Source organism: Terrapene carolina, unplaced genomic scaffold (assembly GCF_002925995.2).
Source record: "Terrapene carolina triunguis isolate 2854851 unplaced genomic scaffold, T_m_triunguis-2.0 Scaffold68, whole genome shotgun sequence".
Taxonomy (NCBI): Eukaryota; Metazoa; Chordata; order Testudines; family Emydidae; genus Terrapene; species Terrapene triunguis.
Genome location: NW_020664419.1, coordinates 80,882,731 through 80,899,953, shown reverse-complemented (window position 1 = coordinate 80,899,953; position 17,223 = coordinate 80,882,731). Strand labels below are relative to the sequence as shown.

The following is a 17,223-nucleotide window of genomic DNA, read 5'->3' as shown; positions in this document are numbered from 1 at the left end:
GGGGGGGGGGGGGGAGGGAAGTTAGCATGGGGAAATAGGAATTTGTTTCCCCTACTGTTACTCACAGGTGCCACAAGTACTCCTAGTTAGTCTCTAAGGTGCCACAAGTACTCTTCGTTCTTTTTGCTGATACAGACTAACACGGCTACAACTCTGAAAACTGTTAATATACAAATTGGAAGGTGACTTACAAGAACAAGCATGTAACATCTCAACTATCATTTTTTCCTTCCGTGTAAAACTGCACTCAGCCTGATGACATGACAGTCTTCTTCACACTGGAAAAAGAGTGGATGGAACTCCCCAAAAAAACCAAAGCCACATGAGCAGAGGGTTGTACATCCTCCCAATGAGCCATCATGAATCATCTTGCAGCAATGCCAACCTCTGCTAGTCCAGAAAATGAGGGAAAGGGCTCAAGAACAAAACCTGCATCTCACAGTAGTTCTGTGGTCACTACACCCCCAGCCACTAACACTGGGCTAAACTCAGCTCTGACTAAGTGGGAGTTACTTATGCGAGGGCCAAGTTTGGCCCTGTAAGTATAACACTAGTCTTCAATATAAAATCATTTTGTTTAATGAACTATCAATTATCTCTCCAACATCCATTGATGATCACCAAAGATATGGATTTATTATTGAGCCGCTAATCTTAGCAACTGTCTTAAGACAGCATTTAAAGAATTCTATGCCATTAGATTCTTGGCGGTGTTGCTGTAATAAGCAGAACATCACTTTTACCCAGTTGAGGGGGTACGAGACTTAGCTACATAACGGCAAGTATTCTTCTGAAACTAAAAGGATATGCATGCACTGAAATAAGACGCTAAGAAAGTTGTGCAGAGATACGATGAATGTGTCTGCCCACTGTCGTGAGAAATATGTGGCAAAGGCAGGGTTTGAATCTGGGGTGGGGAGGAAGGGCAAAACAAACCAATCCTTCCACTCCACTTGGTTCTGGAGTTCTGAGGCCTGCTTGAGAAAGAACTCCTGTGCCTTGTCGTTCCGGTTTGTCTGAAACATATGAAGCAAGATGTGACTTCAGTTTTACCTCCTTCTACTACAAGAAATCCAAAATATAGTTACCCTGAGCTCAGAACAGAGAGCAAAACCATACACCAGTCACACCATCAAATGGAGCAGTGGAAAGGCAACTCAAGTTAACACAAACAAAATGGAAACTATCATGTCTAAAGAATCCCAAATCTATACACTAAAAAAAAAAAAAATTACTGAATCAGATCTCCTTTGTTACAATCACTAAGGTCTTGCCTACACATGGTTGGGTTTACACCCGTTTAATTAAATTGATTTGAGTTAAACCAGTGCAGCTTGTGTGTTTAGACAAGGTCTAACGGCTTAAGCCCCTAGGGCAAGGAAGGGCATGTCCCGAGTTACTCAATACCTATACCTACAATTGATGGAACCCAAAGAGAATCCCATCCAGTGCTCTTTCACCAGAAGGATGGTGTCTTAACATGTGTCCAGAGCAGGGGATTGGAGTGGGAGAGAACAGGTCTCCTGAAGACTTTGTTGATGGTTCTGAAATCCCCCGCCCTCCCATCATCCATTTAGCCTACTGACAAGATTCCTCATGAGCAAGTAATGTAAAGTTCCTGGTGTTGTCAAATGGAGTCACAGGGGAAGCGTCACTTGTAACCTAAATCCATGAAAAAAAGCACCCAGATACTATAGTGATGGGTGCCACAGAGATGCTTGTAATAAATAAAACCAACCCTTATACACATTGACTGTCTCGTTACTGACCTCACTCAACCCCTCCACACCTAGAGCCAAAACACCAGGGCCTCTGAGTTATCAGGTCAAATATGGTAATTACTCTTTTTATTTGCATGAACACCATTTAAGCAGAATCTTGAAAACAAATGGTCTAATATGTACCTGAACAGTGTAGACGAGGTAGTAGCGGAATAAACTGGTTTTCAGCTTGTTCACCGTAGGCCGGTATACATCCTCCAAACGACTGAAAAGGCGCCGGTCGAGATAATTCCAGTAATCCCGAAGGGCAGCCAGATCATAACTCTGAACAAACTGCTGCAGCTGTTCCACTATTTTATCCACCTGATGAAGGAAATGGGGAAGCAAAAAAGTCCGTTTGTTAGTTTCAGTCATGTGACAGTTCCACTTACACAAGAATAGATACACAGCTTGATGCTTGAGGTTTAACTACAAAAGTACGGTTGGAATCAAAGCATTTTTTGCATTAGCTATTTAAGCCAGTAAACAGATAAATTTTTTCAATTCTATAGTAACATTCTCCCATCTACAGTATCTTTCAATTGCAGAGGGGGTAAAAGGAATACTGCCAATCTTTGGGACAAAGTTCAAATTTTGTAAACACATGCTTTTATAAAACCTATGGCCATCAGAAATGTTTCCACACTTTTTAAAATTTCATTGTTAATGTTTTTAAACAAAAATATTGCCCTATAGTTTGAAATACAAATACAAAAACCTGAAAATGAAACTAACTTTATTTATCCAAGACAAGGAAAATGTAAAAAGTGAACAAAAAGCATCCTATCAAGTAAACTATATTTTTAACCTTCTTTCACTTTTAAATCACCTAGCACAAAGGTTCCCAAGCTGTGGGGCATGTCCACCTGGGGGGGGGGGGGGCGCAAAGGAATGTTCAGGGAGCTCGGAGGGAGCACCACCCAGCCCTGCTCTGTTCCCAGCTCTGCTCCGGCCCCAGCCTGGGCCCCTAGCCCTGACCTCGGCTCTGCTTCCAGCCTCGGATAGATCGCATTACTGGTAAGGGGTGGGGCACAACGGAAAAAAAGTTTGGGGACCACTGACAGCATATTAGCAACATAGGCACAGAAGCTCATTTGTTTACAACATAGGAGCCTTATGTTGACAGTCCCTTTTAAATTGCTTCTGACACTTGAATGGTGTGGAACAATAGTGTAGGACCAGGATTTCAGTGTGCTAATTTCTGATGGCCAACATGAGATTAAAAAAAAGATTCTATGCTGGTTACAAAAACACAATAACTGAACCTGCTTAAATGCTTGTTTAGTTTTCACCAGCAGATATTATCACTTTACTTTTTGCACTTTTTTTTTTTTAGCAGCTGGACAGTGACACTTCAATCACAGTTGCTTGCTGGTCCTTATGCCTGGATTTCACCTACTGCAGGAGGTTTTAATTTTATTCAATAACTTTATTATACATGGCTATACAGTTGGTTGCAGAGAAAGTTGGTCATCTATAAAAATATCTAGATTTAGGACCTAGAACAAGGTTGCAGTGCCACTTATGCCTCAGGCAAACAAAGATAGACACTCACTGGCATTCACAGAAACCGAGCATGTTTAGTCCTGTGGATCACAGTAAAACTGTATCCAATACTGTGTTTTCAGAGATAAGTTCTGTATAAGTATCTATATTGTCTATCTAATGCTTAAAGCTTCCAAACTGTCCATATAAAATAATCATAATTTGTTAAAACGTCATGAACAAGAATGGCTTAAGTCAAAGTTGTTGATTCTCCTCCAGATCTTTCTGCCCATCTCGATTACATGGAAGGTTTGCATAGCAGGTGGCTGGACTCAATGACCCAGGAGGTCCCTTCCAATCCTATGTCCCCTGTCATATTAGTACCGTCTCCAACCACAGCTCACTATGAAGCTATGAGCTAGCTAGCAGTCAGCTCATAAACAGATGATAAAGTGATGGGGGGAAAATGGGGCATATATTTATTACCTGCATGCAAATCAAATTATCTAGATTACAAAGCATTTATTGGGAACCGCAGATTGTCTTCCAATTGCAATACAAGTATCATAATCATAACAACGGCATTTCTATAGCACCTGTCACAGAAGAATATTGGGTTCTACAAAGGGTTAGTGCACTGCAATATAGGCGGACATCTACAGCTTTCTAGGAAACTCGGCTCCTATCTGCCCAACAAGGCTTTGGCCACAGCAATCCATAAACCTGACACCTCCAGTCTAGATTATTGTAATGTACTGTGTCCGGGAATGAATGTCAACAATAAAGAGGCCACACCATGGACAAAATGTGGCTGCCCACCTCCTCAGTGAGACAGAGCACCACTGGCTTGCCAGCTTCAGACTCTGATCCCGCCGCTTGCTCCCAATTCACTCCTGTTGCAGTACAAAGCCTTGGTCTTTAAAGTCCTTAAAAGATCAGGACTTAGGTACATAAGCAACCATATTTCCACCTGTGACCTGCTAAAACAGTTACCTCTCTCTGGAACAACAGAGTTTACAAAACCCCAGCTGAACTACACGGTAGCTGGAGATAAAGTGTTCTCAGAAGAGAGGAATAAGCTATTCCAAAGGAAGTCAGACTAATCTAGAATCCAGTGACCTTCTGGATACACTGCAAGACCCATCTCTTTAAGGAGACTAGAAAGACAGATGGGTGAGGTAACGCCTGTTATTGGACCAGCTTCTGTGTGTGAGAGGGCTTGTCTACACTTACAGCACTGCAGCTGCACCTCTGTAGTGCTTAGTGAAGATGCTATGCCAATGGGAGAGTTTCTCTCATTGGCGTAGGAACTCCACCTCCCCTGAATAGCTAGGGTGATGGGAGAAGCCCAACATAGCACTGGCTACACCAGGGTTAGGTTGCTATAAATATGTCACTTAGTGTGGATTTTCCATAGCTCTGAGTGGCACAGTTATACCAACTGCTAGCATGGACCAAGCCAGACAAAAGCTTTTGCACTTACATAGAGCTCTTCTTCAGGTCTGGGAAACATACTCAGGCCATGTCTACACTAGCAATCTTACAGTGGTACTGCTGTACCAATGTAGCTGTGCCGCTGTAAGATCTCCCATGTAGCCACTCTATGCCAACAGGACAGAGCTCTCCCATCGACATAATTAAACCACCCCCAACGAGTAGCAATAGCTATGTTGGTGGGAGAGCGTCTCCCGCTGACATAGCGTGTCCATACCGGCACTTTTGTTGGTGTAACTTAGGTCATTCAGAGGAGTGTTTTTTTCACACCCCTGAGCGACATAAGTTATAGCAATGGAAGTGCTAGTGTAGATGTAGCCTTAAGCCTTGTCTACACTCCCACTTTACAGCACTGCAACTTTCTCGCTCAGGGGTGTGAAAAAACACCCCCGAGTACTGCACGTTTCAGCGCTGTAAAGTGGCAGTGTAGACAGTGCACCAGCGCTGGTAGCCACTCCCCTCGTGGGGGTGGTTTTTTTACAGCGCTGAGAGTGGTCTCTCCCGGTGCTGGTGCCGCAACTACCCAGCCACGTTAAAGCGCTGCCGTGGTTTTGCTAGAAAAGACATACCCTTAGAGTGTCACTGCTAAATACACAGCTGGAACAGAATTTGGCGTAAGTAATTAACACATATTTCAAGGAACCATTCAAGGTGAAGTTAACACCCCTTCAGTCACCCCTCTTTAAGGAAGCATTTCCACTAAAATCAGCATTATGATAAAAGAAGTTACTCCCTAAGCAGAGCCTCTACCAGGGAGTGAAGAAGAGTAGAAGACTCCACCAAGTCCATTAGGGATCTCATTGTACTGATTTATGCATCTCTAGCATCTCAGGGAAGTACTCGGGCACTGCAGTGATGGATGCTAAAAACTCTAAAATAGATAATGATCTCCCAACACTAAATTCCCCATATGCCACAATCCCACAGTAGCAGCAAACTGCCATGGGTCTGGCCTACCCATTACTCATGTAACCCACCTTGTGGTAGGTCACAGGGACACCCATCCCCACACTCGCATGCCCTGCTGCCCCTGACACACCCACACCTTGCACCCATCACAGAGGGTACATGGCTAAGACATTACAAAGCATTTAACCTCACACCAAACCGAGAGGGTCAGGCAGAGGGCACGCTGGGTGTCCCACATTCAGGAGCTAACGTCCCGCCCCCGCCTACCTGCCCCCAGGCGCCAGCCCCACTCACCAGCCCAATGCCCTCCTTCCCATCTGCTCCCGCCGGCGCCGGCCCCATTCCCTCCCCAGCGCCCCCCGCCCCCGCGGCCTCACCCGGAAGCCCTTCTCCCTGTCCGCCTTGATCTCCGCATCCAGCTGCTTCAGGGCGCCGGTGAAGCCGCGGAACAGCAGATACTCCCGCACCAGCTCGTCCGTGCGCTCGGCCGCCGCCGCCATCAGGCCCCTGAGCCGCCCAGGCAGCCGGGTCGCGGCGCAGAGGAACCTGCCCAGGCTGCAGCGAGCCGGCGGCTCCGGACTACACGGCCCGGCCCCGCCCCTCCCCGGGTAGCCACGCCTCCCCCCTTACACCCGCCCCTTGTCTCGCCCCGCCCCCTCCCATTCAAGTTCCGCCCACCTATTTCTCCTCCTGTCACATGCCTGCTTCTCCCTGAGCATCCTGGCGGGAGGGGCTGGTGGCTGAGCCAAAAGCTGGCACCGGGCGACAGGATGTGTCACCTGATAACTGCCCTGTTCCGTTCTTTCCCAGCCGCTGTGAGATGACAGGATACTGGGCTGGAGGGACCATTGGTCTCTGACCCAGTCTGGCCAGTCTTGTGTACAGCCCCAAGGGATAGTTCCATGGAGCCAAAGAGCAAAATCAATCATTTATGCTTAGACACTTGACATCCCTCAGGAGTAAGAGTACCTTTTAGTCACAGCTATGTTAAGTAAAAGTCATGGACAGATCACAGGCAGTAAACAAAAATTCACGGCTCATGACCTGTCCATGACTTTTACTATATACCCCTAACCAAAACTTGGGCCAGGGGGCTCGGGGTGCTCTCGGGATGTGTGTGATCCGGGGGCACCCCGGGTGCTGGGGGGGTTGGTCCAGGACCCCTGCTGGTGCTGGGGGGAGGTGTGTGGGTGGCGTTGGGTGGCCCAGGACCTCTTCTGGTAGTGGATGGGGGAGGGTTGGCGGAGCTGGCAGGCTCCCTTCCTGGTTCCCATCAGCATGTCCCTGCAGCTCCCAGGGCGAGGGGTGGCCAGGGGGGCTCTGCACGCTGCTCCCACCAAAAGCACCTGCTCCACAGCTCCCATTGGCCAGGAACCGCAGCCAATGGGAGCTGCAGGGGTGCCGCCTGTGGGCACGTGCAGCACGCAAAGCCCCCTGGCCCCTCTGCCTGGGAGCTGCAGGGACATGATGGTGGGAACTGGGGACCCCCCCCCGAGGTAAGTACCATCCCGCACCCCAAACCTCTGCCCCAGCCCTGACCCCCCTCCCACACACCCAAACTGCTGCCCGGAGCCAGCACCGGCTGCTGCAGAAGTCACGGAGATCACAGATCGTCACGGAATCTGTGACCTCCGTGATAGACATGCAGCCTTACTCATGAGTAGTGGAACGGAGGAGGCAAGGAGACAGGAGCTGATCAACGTCCTTCTCCAAACTACTCCTGACACTGTAACTATGCCAATGTGACTGGGGGGGGGAGGGCTGAACGCGACCCACAGAGTTCTAACATAGGGACTAGCCACCCTCATTCCCAGTAAAGAAGTGTGGCCTGCAGAGACTACAGTTCCCAGCATCCAATAGTTCATAATGCACACTGCAGGCTGCCACACTGCATGCTGGGATTTGGGGTATCTGCTGACCATACTCCTTGTTGTTTTTGCTGACCATACTTTCACACAGCAAGCTGCTCCGCTTAATGCCAGTTCCGCACACCCTTACAGGTCCCAGCAAGATGGCAGTGTGTCTTTCAGTGGGACAAAGCGTGGGCACCCTCTTTCATCTGCCACATCCTTCAGCCGATCACAGTGGCAGAAAGAAAGAAAGAAAGAAAGAAAGAAAGAAAGAAAGAAGCACCAGCCTTTTAATTATTGGGCTATCTGTAAAATGAAGAAGGGGACCTTTGACAGCTCGAACAGGGCACAAAGGAGCACATGGGGGTGTTCATTTCTCCCCCGCCGAGTTTACACCCAAACACACGGCTCTGGTGTGCACAAGAACAGCGATGTACACAGCCACAGGGGGCCGACAGGCTCCCGTGGAGACCTGACCACACTGAGCTATGAGTGGGATGGTGGCACAGCTCCTGACATGTCCTGACAGACCCATGCAGGCTCCCACTCATGCACATCGCCCCCTACTGTGCGCCCCAATACTGCAGACACCCCAACACTCCTCGCTACCCTTCCCCCCACCTTTCCTACCTCACCTTTCTCTTCAGACCTCCTTCCTTTCCCCTTTCCCCTTTCCCCTCCGACTCCCTCCTCCTACCAGTTTCTCCCCTTTCTCTTCTGACCCTCCTCTCCCCTCTTCCGACCCTCTCCCCTCCCCCCACCTCCTCCCTTTTCCCCTCCGACCCCCTCCTCCCACCTCTCTCCCCTTTCTCTTCTGACCCTCCTCTCCTCCCCGTCCTCCCGTCACTCTTCCAACTCTCTCCCCCACCTCCTCCTCTCCCCTTTCTCCTGCGACCTCCCTCCCCGGCGCTTTCCCGCGCTTTTGTTGCCTTCTCAGGCAGTCGCTACAATGCCAACGTTCTCTCTCCTGTCCCAGGCGCCTTCCTATTGGCCTGTGGGGCGTCCCCCGAGCTGTGATTGGCTACCTGCCACGTGCTGCCGGTGTTGCTGGGCCGTGGCGGCAGCGCAAGCGAGCTGGCTTGGGGGAGCCGCAGCAGGGGCTTGGGGGAGCCGCAGCAGGAGCTGGGCGGTGGGTACGGGCGGGGAATGGGCGGGCTATAGAGCCACTCGGGCCGGAGGGATACTCCGCAGAGATGCCTGAGGCCTCCAGCCGCTCGGGGACTGTCTGACTGTAATTGAAGAGAGCTGGGGAGAAACCGGGAGCAGAGCCAAGAAGGGGGAAGAAGCCTATGGAAGTGGGGCAGAGCTAATAGGAAAGAGAGGGCAGAACTCCCAGAAAGGTGGCAGCGCCTATAAAAAGGGGGGCAGAGCTTATAGTGAAGGGGTAACGCCCATAGGAAAAGACTGAGCCACAGAAGGAAGTACAGAGGCCAGGGAAATGGGGGCAGAGCTCACAGAAATGAAGGAAAGGCCAGAGCCTGTATACATAGTGGGGCAGGACCCAAAAAGAAAGGACAAAGACCATAGAAAAGGGAAGCCAGAGCTCTGAAGTTGCGAAGGTGGTTGCTGAACAGTTCCTAGGGAGCCTCTTGCTATGCATTTATATGATTTAAAATCATGTGAAGAGCAGACTTAAAAAAAATCCCTCTTTGATTCTTTAAAATGTCTCTTTCTGTGAGGATCTGAAGGAGGGATTCAGGCTTTTTATAACGATGACAGTTCTGTTTGATCTGATTTTTTTCTTTCAGTTGTGGGACTTCTGGAACCATTAGTGATAATAAATAATTATTAATAATCTTTCCCCCCTGACTGGTCTATAATAACAAAAATGTCAGCAAGATTCTAATCAGGATCTTCACCCACAAATTTAAGGGAAGGGCAAGGGCAAGCTAGTTTCCCCTAAATGAGTGGAAATTTAGAAATTACCATATACATAATTTGTTTTTTTATTATTTTAAAATAATTTAAAAGATGGAAGGAGGTTTTAAGGAACAGAATATGCAGGGGTATGAAAATGTGACGTGGTCAGTACTTTAGAGACTGCTCAGAAAGGATGTTAATTATGGCTCCAGTCTGGCAGTATTTAGAGAAGAAAAACTTCTAATGACTTCCAATAGTGTAGTAGTTTTGCCTGTGTAAAGATTGTGGGATTGAGTCATATTAAATTGCCTAGTTCACGTTTGCAGGGTAATTGCAGCAAGCCTTTTCAGACTTTTTTTCTGGAGGATATGTCATGTCCTCAGTATGCTTATTTCTGTGCCTAAATCTATGTGTAAAAGTCATTGATAGTATCTGGAAAAGAAAATGTGAACTTTGTTTTTGATATTCATTACACATTAATTTTTTATTTATCTGGCTTTTGCCATGATTGAGAAATTCATACAAATTCATTACATCAGAAATAATAAATGGGTACATTAAAGCATGGATACTATTCCGTAGTACAACACAAAATCAATATACCAGATATTTATTCCATAAGGAAACCAATTACCTTAAATATAATTTCCTACATGTCAGTATTATTTATGACCACCCTAATGCAATTTTAAACTATACTAGTCTATTTTAGCAACATAGGGTCTGCTCCAGCTTTCACTGAAATCAATGGGTGTTTTTCCAGTGATTTCAATGGCAGTTGAATTGGGCCTTTAAAAAGCAGATGACAACATAAAAAAGTCATTTCTGCTTCTGTTTAATATAATTTCTGTAAGTATTTTCCTTTTTTCTTCACTACTAGCATTTAACTTAAAAGGGTATTTAGGTGACTTTAAAGGTCTGCTTCTATTGCATATTCTCCCACCCCCACCTAACATCATAATTTACTGTGACGTCCCACTTGACTGAGAAAGTGATTATGATGTCACAAAGAACAGTGTCTTCTAGTGACTTCAGTGGGAATTGAGAGCACTCAGCACATTGCAAGATGGAGCCCAGCGCATGTTATGGAAAAAGATTAACCACATCATTTCAGGGCAAGAAATAACTGCCTGCCTGCCTTAAATTAGTGTGTTTCAAGCCACACTGTACAACTAGCCCACCATTGTGGTAGATCAGCAGTTCTCAAACTGTGGGTTGGGACCCCAAAGCGGGTCACAATCCCATATTAATGGGGTCACCAGGGCTGGCTTAGACTTCCTGGGGTCCGGGTCTGAAGCTGAAGCCTGAGCACTACCGCCTGGGGCTGAAGCCCAAGGGCTTTAGCCCTGGGTGTTGGGACTCAGATTACAGGCTTCTGCCTGGGACTGAAGCCCTTGGGCTTAGGCTTTGGCCCCTCCCCACCTGGGGCTCCAGCTGGCTCAGGCTTCGGACCCCCCTCCTGGGGTCATGTAGTAATTTTTATTGTCGAAATGGGTTTGCGATGCAATGAAGTTTGAGAACCCCTGTGGTAGATCAAGTTTTACTACATATTGATAGTTTGCTTTCATAGGGAGAGGAGAAAATCATTTAACATTCCCTTCATAACCTCCTGCGGGAAATGAGCTGGATTGTTCTGCTTCAACACTCTCAACTTTACTTGTTCATCAACCCAACACACATACTGTAGTGTAGACTCACTCTATTTTTAAGTGCTATTTATTTATTTATTTCATAAAACTTAATGTTCCATTGCAGCTTTTGATGGAGACATCTGGCGACTGTAGCAGCCCATATGTCAGGGTGACTCCTGGGTTCCTGACACATCTGCAAGATTTGGAGCCCCAAGTGGCAAGAAGACGCTTATCTCAGGCACGACACCGGGCTACGCTGGCAGGACTCTTCAACAACCTGCGGGAAACTGTGTTTTCTCAGTCAGACAATTCAGCATCAAAGGTATGGAGAAGAAACTCTGTTTGTTTACGGATAAATATTTGCAAAGACAAAGTGTAGTTAACCAAAGTAATCATTCTGATCACAATATCTTTGGGATTCATGTATGTGTGTAATCTTATCATGTGCAACTTTCCCTGTGTCTCTTCTATTTGTATAAATATTCTCTTCAGAGCAAGAAAACTAAGTGCCTTCTATTGTTACTGGCATGAGTTTATCATGTGACTTGTCTCCACTTTGTAGATTTTGAGCTTCTTCATAATGGCAGTATTTTGGAAGCTAGTCAAGGAATACCATGATTAAATTTCATCCTTGACGGACAGCTGTGAAATCAAAACTAGTGGGTTGTGGTTAGAAAGAGGGGAAAGTAGTTAATTCAGCCTCATGAGTTAATTTATATAGAGGGGGGAAGCAAATTGGGAAAGTATGTAAAAATAAAAAAATCAAGCTGTAACATTTCCTGTGTTTTACTAGTTTTAGAAAATGTTTAAGCAAAATGGACTATATAAAAACAAGTGAAACAGCACTGGTTTGGCACTAAAATGCTACCAGGGAGGAAGAATGTTATTGTGGTCAAGGCACAGGAAAAGGTATCAGGAGTCTTGGATTCTGTTCCTAGCTCTGCCACTGACTCCCTTCGATAAATCATTTAGGTTATGTGTGCTTCAGTTTCCTGGTTTGTAAAATGGGGATGGTAATGCATATTTCAAAAGGGTATGTCCTTGTAAAGAGCCTTGAAATCCTTGGATGGAAGGTGCTTGAGAGGTGCAAAGTATTGTTATTTAGGGATTTCACCTGTTTGGACTCTAACTGTAACTTAGAGTGAGGCAAGAGCTCTGATTGTTAAGTTCTGATGGAGATGCAGCCAAAGCTAATAATCATCATGGTCTCAGAAGCTAAATCCCAAACAGGATTATTTGTTTTGTCCAACAGGATTTACCATTCATTTATTATTGCTTGGAATGGAGGACTTCTGACTCCCTTTTAGAACTTTGATGAGTCCCATTGGTTTTTCCCAGCTTTACGCTGCTACCTTTGAAAGTATCACATCACAGCCATGATCCTTTTGGGTCAAGGAAGACTGGATTTCTTCAAGGGCCTGTGCACTGAGGAAGTCATTTCCTAATCCTTGTCAGTTAGTGATTGGCTTATGCCCTGAAGCATTGGATTTATATCCCCTACAAAAAAAATCTCTCTAAAGTAATTATGGATGTTCTCATTAACCATGTAAATGTTTAATCCTTTCTTGTATCCTCTGTGTGTTTAGTCACAAGTAGACAAATTCCACCTGGAATAATTGCACTGAAGGTTGTTAGGTTACTCCAGTTTTAGATCAGTGTAACAGAGCAGAATTTGGCTAAAGAGGTCTCCTTACATAGTTCCCACTGGAAATGATCAGGAAAAATGTACGCCTACAGTCAGAAAACATCCAACAATAAGCCATAAGGTGTAAAATAGTATCAATTATGTTTTTATTATTCATTATTAATTTATTGTTATTATTAATAATAATAGTAAATATAGCACCATTGATGTACATGATATTTTACAGATATACCTCAAAGAGCAAACAGTCCCAAAAGGAAGGCATTCCAAAAAGGAATTGTTGACTGTAGAGAATGGTCAGAGTAAACCTCAAACCTGTATGTGAATAGGTACAGCATGTAAATTAAAATCTTCATTTGTATTTGCCCTGATTATTGGTTTCTTCCCTTTTTTCACATTCATCAGTGCAGTGGGCCACTTAATTGTTTTTATGGAGACATGGAGTTAGCTAGTCAGCAAAAGGAAAAGGTGTAAAAGACACTTAAGGCACGTTAAAATGTCAGTCCAATCTGAACACAGGAAGATTGGTTCTGTTTTCTCTTTGTATTTAGTGTCAGGTTTTGCGTAAAGCTAAGAATTATATCCAGGAGCTGGAGCAAACCTTGGGTACCTTGCTGAAGATGAAAGGTACTGTATGGAAATATATACCTGAAAAAGTTTCCTTGGGCCTGCCTTTCATTTACTTGTTAAGTAGCGACAGCTAGCCAAGTGGCTGAGCCAGTATTAAAGGCAAAATGGGTGCCTTTAGGCATAGCACCAAGCAAGAGATAATGCATAAACTGTATCACCCAGGAATAGCCCGAGGAAGCATTGTGCTTCAAAGATATCCCTCTGACTCTCAGGCTAGGTCTACACTACCTGCCTGAATCGGCGGGTAGAAATCGATCTCTCGGGGATCGAATTATCGCGTCTCGTCGGGACGCGACAATCGATCCCCGAATCAACGCTCTTACTCCACCAGCGGAGGTGGGAGTAAGCGCCGTCGACTGGGAGCCGCGGAGGTCGATTTTGCTGCCGTCCTCACAGCGGGGTAAGTCGGCTCCAATACGTCGAATTCAGCTATGCTATTCGCGTAGCTGAATTTGCGTATCTTAAATCGACCCCCCCCCTGTAGTGAAGACCTGCCCTCAGTTTCCTCCCTGCTTCCCCCTTGAACTGGTGGGCGAGGGAGGGCGGATTCAAATAGTAGTTTGTTGCTGGCCTACATCAGCAGCAAATTAAGGCTGCTCCTTCCTTTCCTCTCCGCACCCCATTTATTGCTGGCTCATCTGCACTGGCAGTGGATTGGGGAACTGTGCCCACTCCTCCTCACCCACATATTCCAGGGGTCAGTAACAGCATAGAGTGCCTTCATACATCTGTGCACCCAAAATCCAGCTAACTAACAAAAGAGACAAAGGGAGCTTCTTCCTCCCCTTATTTTCTCTGCATAGGTGCATAGTTCAACACACAATCTGGCCCTAAGTGTACAGCTTCTTGATTCACAAACATAGCTGGGGTCCACGTTTGGACTGGAGGGCACAGAGAGAATCTATTCTGGGTTAAAAGTAGGGCAGGAGAGGGACAGAAATCCCATTCAGGGTTTCCTCACAAAAAATGTAGGAAGTGAGAAGTTTTAGTTAAGGAGTTACTCCAAGGGAAATGATTAAGACAGGTAATGGTGGGTTTGTTAGTTTTTTTGTTTTTGTGGCTTATTGGGTCCTCCTCACACACTTTTCCATTAGCCAATCCCAGCACTTGGAAACAAACACATTTTTTCTTCTGAATGAGGACAGTACAATGTGACTCCCTTCAGTACCTGTCACACCCTTTAATCAGCTGGATCAGTTCCTGGTGAGTGGTGTGAGGTACTCCCTCCGCTAGGGCAGAATATGCTGGTTCTGCAGTGTTCCCAGCCCCATTTCCTTGCCTCCTCACCTGACTGAGGATCTGGGAACCAGAACTAAAAATCAAGTATGTTTTCTGTTTTCAATGGTAGAGATTTGAACTCCATGGTGATGGTTTAAAGCCGCTGAACACATTTTTCATGTTTTAAGTGGTGTCAGAAAGACTCCCAAAAGCCTGAAATATCAATACTTCAAAGAAAGAAAATAACCACAAAATATAGTATTGACTAGTAGTCACATGGACTTTGCTTCAGTGGCTGTTATTACTGAAAACCAAAGTTATCAGTTCACTGATGAGGCCAGCATTATGAAGATATCAGTGCTCATAAACTGCTGACACAGCTGGTCATGTTATAAGGAAGGACAGAATGTCCCATCCAGTATTATTTTTGTCTAATCAGAAACTCTGTGTGACACTCAAATTGTCACCATTACTCTTTTTGATTGGGCTGAACGGTGAGTGAGATGCCAAATGCTCCAGTCTGTGACAGTTATCTTTCTGCTGACAATAGAGTCCTTCAATCTGGAGGATGGGAACCCGTCCAGCTTGGAGGAAGTCAAGGAGGAATATGTCAAGATGTACTTCAGCGATCACAGGTAAGGACTCACACAGATCAAGAAATGATAATACTTTGCACTTGCTTCTAAAGCACAAAGCATCTCAAAGCACTTTGCAAATATTACGGAGCAATGGTTGTCTGTCCTTGTGAGGGAAGGAAATACACAGATTGAGATGAAGAGGTTTTAACTGGCAGGCAGGAAAAAAATTATTAAAATTGGACCCTTACAGTAGCTCAGTGCGTGTAAGCTCTGAGCACTTTGCTGGTCTCATTCCCAGTCCGTGCATGTATTTGCCTTTCTCTCCCCGTGTAGATCATCTCCACTTAGGGGCTTTCATTAGCCCTGCAAAGCAAAAAAAAAGTCACCTGCTCCAAAAGAATCCTTGAGACTCCGAAGTGTTCCTGGCAGGGAGCGTTTTAAATTGGTTGGGAAGCCATGCATTTGGCCTTGTCCCGTGTTTTCTTTCCAGTACTGCATCCCCTTCAGATGCCATGAGTGAGAGTGGCTCTACGGTCTGGTATTTGATTCAAGAATATGAAAAAAACTCAGTGGAAGAGGATGGGAAGCCAAGACTTATCCAGTCCCCAGCCACTTCATCTCCGGATCTGATGGAGTTTGAACGGTAGGAGTATAAGTGTGTAGTATTTTACTAGTCTTCATGTGAAACAACCCATTCAGTTACTGCATATCATGTAGCTTTCCTGGGGTCTGACTTTGGATCCCAGGATCCACAGGCCAGCAGAGACATCAATCTCAGCCCCTGTTGGTGTGGAAACTGAGCATCTTCCATACTCTCAATTGATTCCCTCACTCCTGGCTGGCACTCGGAGCCTGAATACTGGCATGTCCAGCCCTCCTCAGCCACAGGGCATCTCCCTGCTTCACAAGCCTTTGAAAATCTTTGAGGGTTCCCCATCCTCAGGAAAGAGATGTAATGTTCTTTCAAGTATGTCAATGTTCTAGCGTGAAGCATGAGGGTTAATATCCCTTCTAAAATGTTATAATTAATTATAAGAAGTCTGAGTATTCTTGTTATCCACATAAATGTCTGTTCTTTTTTGAATCTTTAACCTTCTGCAGTCTGATCTCACTGTCATGTTGTGTATTGGGCTTTTTATAAAATTTCCTGTTGTTGCTGATAATGGTTTCATAAAAATGGGAATGCAGTTGTGCCAGCAGGTGGCACAAGTCTGCTGCTTTCATTCTACAATTTTATCCTTTACTCCTGGTAAGAATCAGAAAAAAACAGTGCTTGTAGGCAGGTAGTGTGTACAGTACCTTGAAATATGCTGTTTAATGATTTTGGTGGACTAGTATCATTAGCTCCTCATGGGTTTCCCTTTCCCCTCCCTCACTGACATATGCAGAGCAAGACCTTTGCAGCAAGATGTGGGATCTGTGGCATTTATCTAGAAGTTTCATGGCCGATTACAACTGCTGTATATTGAATCCTTCTCATGGGATCTCTCCTGTCTGACACAACACAGCAGTGATCTGTCCTGTAGGAACAACTTCACCCCTTTAGTAACGTGATACTGTAGCCACGTTTTCCATCCAACACCAGGAATCACAGCTTTTTTGAATAACTGTTTGTGTCCGTCATCTAAGTCATCTAAACTGGTCATCCGGGGCTGATAGTAGCTCAAAGTACTAGCCCCTCCAAAATGTTATCAATTCTTGCCAGCCTCTAAAGAGATTGGAGGTCCATGATTCACATTTAGGTTTTTAACACAGCCGCCTGATCCTAGTTCATCCGCTCATAAGGATCTACACCAGCCATTCCTTACCAATCAAGATCAGGACCCCATTCTGTTAGGCACTGGACAAAGGTATAGTGAGGGACACAGTTCCTTCCACTTAAATCACACAATAATAGGCAAAGGGTAGATAGGAAACAGAGGCACAGAACAGTACTATACAGCTGGCTTCCGTGGCATTTGAACCCCAGCAGCATTTACTTGTAAGTGCTTCGGATCAAATATCCCTGTATAAATTGTGCATATAAAATAAAAAAAACACTTGAAACATATTACAATATTCTAAGGAGGTCTGGATGGTTCCATGTCCGTGGTTGTTTGAGCAGAGACGATGTGATTAAGTGACTAGGGACCGGTAGTGGGAATCAGAAGACCTGGATTATAT

At 45.5% G+C, this 17,223-nt stretch overlaps 2 protein-coding genes across 2 annotated transcripts in view; one reads left to right on the top strand and one right to left on the bottom strand.

Annotated features, from left to right (window-relative positions):
* Positions 1 to 6,235, bottom strand: part of WDR91 (WD repeat domain 91) — a 23,271-nt gene extending 17,036 nt beyond the window's left edge. The window contains exons 1-3 of the mRNA XM_024208553.2: positions 6,026 to 6,235; positions 1,905 to 2,084; positions 809 to 1,016 (exon numbers count right to left, since the gene is read on the bottom strand). Of these exons, the coding sequence (XP_024064321.2) occupies positions 809 to 1,016; positions 1,905 to 2,084; positions 6,026 to 6,148 (511 nt within the window). The 5' untranslated portion in view covers positions 6,149 to 6,235. The remainder of the gene's footprint in view (positions 1 to 808; positions 1,017 to 1,904; positions 2,085 to 6,025) is intronic.
* Positions 6,236 to 8,661: 2,426 nt separating this feature from the next.
* STRA8 (stimulated by retinoic acid 8) overlaps positions 8,662 to 17,223 on the top strand; it is a 32,551-nt gene continuing 23,989 nt past the window's right edge. The window contains exons 1-6 of the mRNA XM_024208551.2: positions 8,662 to 8,721; positions 10,071 to 10,138; positions 11,101 to 11,311; positions 13,186 to 13,261; positions 15,033 to 15,117; positions 15,551 to 15,703. Coding sequence (XP_024064319.1) covers positions 11,120 to 11,311; positions 13,186 to 13,261; positions 15,033 to 15,117; positions 15,551 to 15,703 — 506 coding nt within the window. The 5' untranslated portion in view covers positions 8,662 to 8,721; positions 10,071 to 10,138; positions 11,101 to 11,119. The remainder of the gene's footprint in view (positions 8,722 to 10,070; positions 10,139 to 11,100; positions 11,312 to 13,185; positions 13,262 to 15,032; positions 15,118 to 15,550; positions 15,704 to 17,223) is intronic.